Source organism: Megascapheus bottae, chromosome 6 (assembly GCF_031878675.1).
Source record: "Megascapheus bottae isolate mThoBot1 chromosome 6, mThoBot2.hap1, whole genome shotgun sequence".
Classification (NCBI taxonomy): Eukaryota; Metazoa; Chordata; class Mammalia; order Rodentia; family Geomyidae; genus Megascapheus; species Megascapheus bottae.
This window is the reverse complement of record NC_143514.1, coordinates 18,074,425-18,081,557: the sequence shown is the minus strand read 5'-3', so window position 1 is coordinate 18,081,557 and position 7,133 is coordinate 18,074,425. Positions and strand designations below refer to the sequence as shown.

Below are 7,133 nucleotides of genomic sequence, written 5' to 3'. Positions count from 1 at the left end.
TGCATACATATTTTTTCTTTTCTTTCTTTCTTTAATTTTTTTTTTTTGCCAGTCCTGGGATTGAGCTCAGGGCCTGAGCACTGTCCTTGGGCTTTTCTCAAGTCTAGTGTTCTACCTTGAGTCACAGCACCACTTCAGGCTTTTTCTATGTATGTGATACTGAGGAATTGAACCTGGGTCTTCGTGCATGCTAGGCAGGTACTCTACCACTAGGCCAAACTCCTGACCTTTTATTTTATTTTTTTAAAGGAAATTAGCTGGGTGCCAATGGTTTGTGTCTGGAATCTTTGCTGCTCAGGAGGCTGCAATCTGAGGATTATACAGGAAAGTGTGTGTGGGAGTCTTATCTCCAATTAACCACTAGAAAACTAAGAAGTAAAGCTGTGGCTTAAAGTGGTAGGATGCTATCCTTAAGTGAAAGAGCTCAGGGACAGTGCCCAGGCTCTGAGTTCAAGCTCCATAACTAGCACACACACACAAAAAGTAAATTACTAACCAGTTAAAGGATACCCCTTGTTTTTATTATTAGGTTCAACAAATATAAAACTGCTATGAAGTTTCTAAATCTCTCCCACTGTCTTACCTTGTTCACACAGGTAACAGTTTACAGACAGGTCCTAGTCAGTAAGCCTGGAGCAGGTTTGAGAAGTTAATTTCTAAGTGACATCAATGCTGCTAGTCTGAGGTCCACATTGTAAACAATAAGACTTAGTTTAAATTATCTATCTGTCTGTTTATCTATCTATCTATCTATCTATCTATCTATCTATATGTCAGCAGTGATTTTTTTTTTTGCCAGTCCTGGGGCTTGAACTCAGGGCTTTAGCACTGTCCCTGAGCTTCTTTTGCGCAAGGCTAGCATTCTTAACACTTGACCCACACTGCCACTTATGGCCTTTTCTATTTATGTGGTATTGAGGAATTGAACCCAGGGCTTCCTGCATGCTAGGCAAACACTCTACCACTAAGCCACATTCCCATTTGCCCACATTTAATGTTGGATTATTTTGAGATTCTTTACATAGAATAAGGTTAGCTCATCTTCATTCAATTATTTAAAGATAATACAAATAATGAATAAAAGATTAACCCATTCTATTTTTCTTTCTTTTTCTTTTCTTTTTTTACTGTATTTTATTGTTGGAGTAATGTTTAGAGGAGTTACAGTTACATTCATCAGGTAGTAAATACATTACTTCTTGAACATTAATACCCCTTCCCATGTTTTTTTCCCTCTTTCCCTCCTCCACTCCTCCCAATCTTCTTGTTTTCCCCTTCCCTTCTCTATTTCAAATAAACAAATAAATGTATATATAATATACCAAGTATCAAAGTCAGATAAGTAACAACATGAAATAAACCATCAAGATCAATAATCACGAAGATAAACCTCTTGTTTCCTTATCCTGGGGTTCATTTAGCTTAGTCCCATCCTACATGGCCTATATAGCTTTTGAGCTGTTGTGGTCCTCTGCTATGAGGAGAATCCTAGATGTGTACTAATAATTACAAATGAGAGACACCATGGAGCCTGTTTCTTTGGGTCTGGCTTCATTTAATAGAATTTTTTTCCAATCTTTCCATTTCCTTACAAATGAGGCAATGGCATTCTTTCTGATAGCAGCATAGAATTCCATTGTGTATAAATACCACATCTTCTTGATTCATTCATCTACTGAGGGGCATCTGGGTTGGTTCCATGTCTTCTCTATGGTAAATAATGCTACCGTAAATGTGGTTGTGCTGGTAGGTTTAGTATGGCTTTGTTTCTGGACATTTGGATGAATGCCAAGGAGTGGGCTTGCTGGGTCATAGGGGAGCCCTATGTTTAGTCTTTTAAGGAATTTCCATACTGCTTTCTAGAGTGGTTGAACGAGTTTACACTCCTATCAACAGTTGCATTCCCTTCTGGCCACATCCCCACCAGCATCTGTTATTAGATTTCTTGATAGTGGCCATTCTAACTGAAGTAAGGTGGAATCTCAAAATTGTTTTGATTTGCATTTTTTTTATGGCCAGAGATGTCTATTGACCATTTTTATTTCCTTTTCAGAGAAGTCTTTCTTTAAGAGATGGTTGGGAAGGTTTTTCTTTGAGTATTTGTTTTTGAGAGATTCATTTTTTTGAGTTGTAGGTATATTTTAGATATGAGGCCCTTGTCTGTTGGATGGCTAGTGAAAATCTTCTCCCACTCTGTGGGCTTCTATTTAACTTGCTAGCTATTCCTTTGCTATACAGAAGCTCTCCAGTTTAATGCAGTTCCATTTGTCCCAACTTTCCTTAATTTGTTGTTTCTGGGCCTTTATTAAGAAAGTTTCAACCTGTGCCAAGGAGCCCTAATGTATCTCGCCTTTTCCTTCTTGTAAAGTTTTGAGGGTATCTTTTTTTCATATATTTTTTATTGTAATTAATAGAAGAGTTACATGATATTTGCCAGATAGAAGGTGCATTAATTCACATACATTGATTCCCTCCCACCTGTCTTGGTCCCCATTTCCCTCCCCCCCCCCCCAGGGTATCTGCTTTTATCTCAAAGTCTTTGATCCATTTGAAATTAATTCTGGTACAGGGAGACAAGGATCCAACTTGAGTTTTCTAAAGGTGGTTAACAAATTCTGCTAACACCATTTGTTGAAGTGGCTATTTTTCTTCCATCCTATTTTTTTTTTTTTGGTTCCCTTAGTGAAGATTAGGTGGCCATAGGACTGTGGGTTGATTTCTGGGTCTTTGGTTCTATTCTATTGGCCTTCAGGCATGTTCTTGTTCCAGTACCAAGCTGTTTTTATTACTATAGCTCTGTAATAGAGTCTGAAGTTTTAACCTACCCTATTTTTGACACACACAGTGGCACATCTATCACCTGAATCTAGTTATAGGACAGTTTTACATTCCCCAATTCCTCCGAGCTCTTCTGTAGTCAAGCCACTGACTCCTAACTTTATAACTATGGATCTATTTTCTGTTCCTATTGTTTTACCTCTTCCAGAATGTCATATAACACACTGTGGCATGTTCCCAATGGTTCATTCTATCTATTGCTGAGAAGAACTTCATTGTAAGAATGTACCACAGGTCATTTACCAGTTCACACACTGAAGATCAGTTTGGTTGCTTCTACATCTGGCAAGCAGCCTCTGTCAAGTACAGAACACTCACAGTAGAAGCAAACATCAAGGTCAAATAGAAAAGGGATGGGCTAACTCTTCACAAGACTGGACATTGGAAATAATATAAGTATTTACCTTGTTTCAGGATGATTTTACTAAGCAGGCATCCTTAACAAGAGAACTTTAGATTCATACACAGTAAGTCTTAAACATATAAAATGGTATGAGGGGAAGGTAAATACAGAGTCTGATTTCTGGTCTTTTTTGGGGGGAACAACGGGTGTTCAGTGGTAACTCAGAGTTTCTGGGGAGAGTGTAAACCTCAACTACAAGCCCACCTATTCAGTGTCTTCCCCTCTGCAGACCACTGGAATGAGACAGTTTCTGTGAAGAATTTGTGTTTGAACTAGGGATTATTATAATGAATATTTGATGGATGCTTAGAGTATGAAGACCTCTGATGCAATATGCAAGATACTTGTTGGGAGAAAGCTATTCAGGCTCTCATTTCAAGACCACTCAGATGAGCTGTGCTTTTATCCCCAAATTTACACAGCTGAACAGCTAGCTCTCTAGTGTTTTCTCTATAAGTCCTGTGCGTCTCTTCTGATCACTATGCCAGGCAGGAGGAAGTCCTGCCTCACCTAGGCAATAACCACCACACCCCAGAACCGCACCCTATTAAGGGGCAGCCAACAGCTCCTCTTTTCACAACTGCCAACTCTGATGGATGTTAAGTTTTCAGCAATCATCTTTCTTTTTGTTAAATTGTTCTGTAAATGTTTTGGCCTTATTCTTGGACTTCTTCAGGAAGATTTCCTATCTCAAGTATCCAGCCATCTACTCCTGGTCGTTTTCATGTGCGGAAAACAGCCCAGAAGTGGGCCTCCAATTTCACCAATAGGCGGCAGAACCACCTTTTATCAGTTCACCAAGTCTCCTGGCCGCCCGGGATGAGTCACTGGCACTTGAGTCATTAGTACACGGACGCCTAAGCCTAGGACTTCCTGGGCCTCCCTCCCTGACTGGACGACCCTAGACCGAGCAGGGCGCATAACCGGTGCCAGGCCACCTTAGCCCACAGCGCCCCCACTTCCTGCCCGCCTTCTCCCGGGGCGCAGCGAGTCCCCACTGCCTCCCTCCCCGGCCTGAGCTCGGCGGCCCCACCCCGCGGAGCAGCTGTGCGGCCACTCCCTGCGCCAGCCTCGCGCCGGCCCAGCCCGGGGTTCCTGCTCTCGGTGGCTCCCTTGCTCCACACCAGGAAGCCTCGCCCCCGACACCGCCCCGGAGGCTCAGCGGCCCCAGACTCCACCCAGCCTGGCCTGGCGTCCCGATCCCTCCGTGAGCCCCTCGGCGACCATGCTGCGCTGGTTGCGGGGCTTCGTGCTGCCCTCGGCGGCCTGCCAGGAAGCGGACGTGCCCGCGCGCTACGAGACCCTCTTCCAGGCGCTGGACCGCAATGGGGACGGCGTGGTGGACATCCGCGAGCTGCAGGAGGGACTCAGCAGCATGGGCCTCCCCCTGGGCAAGGACGCCGAGGAGGTGGGTGCCGAGGGCCGGCCAGGGGCGGGGGAACTCAGCCAGGACCCAGGAGGGCGGTGGCTCGGCCTGGAGGGAGGCGGAACTGGGGCTTCCAGCGGGTGGGTGGGTTCAGAAAGTAGGCAAGAAGGCGCGTGGCGGCTGGATCCGATCCCGGGTCTGGATGGGAAAGGCTGCGGGGATTTTCCGGGATGTCCCGCAGGCCACACCGCACCTCGGTCCAGGGCATCCCTGGCTCTTCGCCCACCGTGTCCCATAGGTCAGGTCTTTTCTTTCTTCTGTGTTACGCCGTCAGATTGCAATGGGTCCCAGTCTCTTCCAAAGATACACTCTATCCTTCTGAAGCTGCTTTGTTACGCTCACTGAGGCTTACGGTATCAAGCTTGGAAACTTTCAGCCTTTTCCCGTTTTGCAAAGGCATTCCGAGGTGACATACGTCGATGTGAAGGAAGGGCTGGCTTGTCACCGAGCCGTTTTATCTCCTGTGAGTCATTCTAAAGATCTTCCTGAGCTTCAGCCCCCTTAGCGGGTGGAGATCAGCGTTTGGGCCTTCTCCAACCCTGCTCAAGTGCAAGAGAGGGCGATCCGATTACTACGGGGGCCAACAACTGCACCATGGTTATATTTGAAACTCTGCTGTCCAGATCTCTAGTAATGATAGACTCTTTCAGTTTGTTCTTTTATTCTTTTGTCTTCAGTGAGGTATTTTTCTTTTGCCCATCTTGCTCAACACTCACACACACACGTATATGACTACATCTATAGGTAGATTTTCTATTTCATTTCTAATCCCCATCCTTTCCCCTAATGTTCACATAGGTTTTGTCCATTTTAATTACATTTAAAAGGAACTTTTAGATCTTTTTGCTATTGTGTCTTTTAAAATTTTCTTCATTTCTGCTTATTTTCTTTTCTGGATACTCCTACTTGCAAAGCAGGCATCTGCCCACCCAAGTCATGCTTCTAGCCCTAATTTCTGATTCCTTCTACTTTCTTTGGGTCGACTCATTTGGTTTTTGTAATGAATTCCCCCCCCCCCCTCTCTTTCTGTCATGGGACTTGAACTTGGGGCCTTGGTGCTATCTGCTCAAGGTTAGCATTCTACCACTTTATGCCACAGCTCCACTTCTGGGTTTTGAGTGGTTAATTGGAGATAAGAGTCACAGAAGTGGTGCTGTGGCTCAAGTGGTAGAGCACTAGCCTTGAGCTGAAGAGTTCAGGGACAGCCAGAGTTATAAGCCCCATGACCAAAAAAACAAAAGGCTCAGGACTTTTCTGCCTGGGTTGCCTTTGAACCTTGGTCCTCAGCTTTCAGCCTCCTGAGTAGATAGGATTACTACCAGTGCTACCAGTGCCAGCTTAATTATTAATTTTTGTTTTTATGTTCTCTACTAAAAAATCCCCTCCCACCCCTGTGGTACTAGGGTTCACATTTGGTGGCTATCCATGACTTGAGCCGTGTCCCTCAGGACTTTTTAAAAAATCTTTACCTTTTCAGATGGGGTCTTGCATTACCAGCCCCTCCTGGCCAGATTCTGACCTTGATCTACCTCCCCTTCCTATGTATCTGGGATTACAAGGTTACCCTGTCCCATTATGCCAGGCCAAGTCTCTTGAGGATGAGGATCCTGTCACCTAATCCATGTAAGACAATAAGATTTAAGGCTATGGTTTGAAATAACCTGACTAACCAGATACTGACCCGCTTCAAAATAAAAATTTTAAAAGAAGCCAGGCGAGGTGGCTCATATCTGTAATCCTAGTTACTCAGGAGGCTGAGATCTGAGGATCGTGGTTGAAATCCAGCCTAGGCAGTAAAGTCCATGAGATTCTTATCTCCAATTAACCACTAGAAAACCAGAAGTGGCACTATGGCTCAAGGGGTAGGGTGGGAGCCTTGAGCTGAAGAGCTCAGGGACAGCACCTAGGCCCAGAGTTCAAGTCCCTTGTCTGACAAAAATAAAAAAAAATTAAAAGACAAAACTGAATTGTAAATGAGTTGTTAGTGATTCTATTAGCAGCACTGGTAGGAGAATAATATTATATGATCACTAGAAATGGTGGGTAACATAGGATAAACATCTTTTTCCATAGCTAAGCTTATAAGAAAACAAAGAAAACACAATGAAACTGCTTTGGTTTAGGTCTTAATTTTGTTATTTCTACTGCTGACTTTGAGTGGTTTTTTAAGTGTCTCTAGCCTCAGTTTCTGTGAAAAAGATAGCAGTAAAAGCCTCATGAGATTATTGTGAGGAATAAATGGATTAGATTATACAACGTTCTTAGAAGACTGCTATTACCCAGAAAATGTAAAATAAGTAGTAGCTTCCCTCCCCCGTCCCCCACCATTCTGTTGGTCCTGGGGCTTGAACTCCAGGCCTAGGCACTATCTTGGAGATTTTTTTGCTCAGGGCTATCACTTTCCTACTTGAGCCACACTCCACATATGGTTTGTAGACAGAGTCTCATGAGCTTTCTTCTTTCCTG

General features: G+C 44.0%; 1 protein-coding gene across 1 annotated transcript in view; it reads left to right on the top strand.

The window, feature by feature from the left end:
- The first annotated feature begins 4,147 nt into the window (after positions 1-4,147).
- The window catches only part of Slc25a24 (solute carrier family 25 member 24), a 45,614-nt gene continuing 42,628 nt past the window's right edge, over positions 4,148-7,133 (top strand). The window contains exon 1 of the mRNA XM_090334299.1: positions 4,148-4,649. Coding sequence (XP_090190425.1) covers positions 4,467-4,649 — 183 coding nt within the window. The 5' untranslated portion in view covers positions 4,148-4,466. The remainder of the gene's footprint in view (positions 4,650-7,133) is intronic.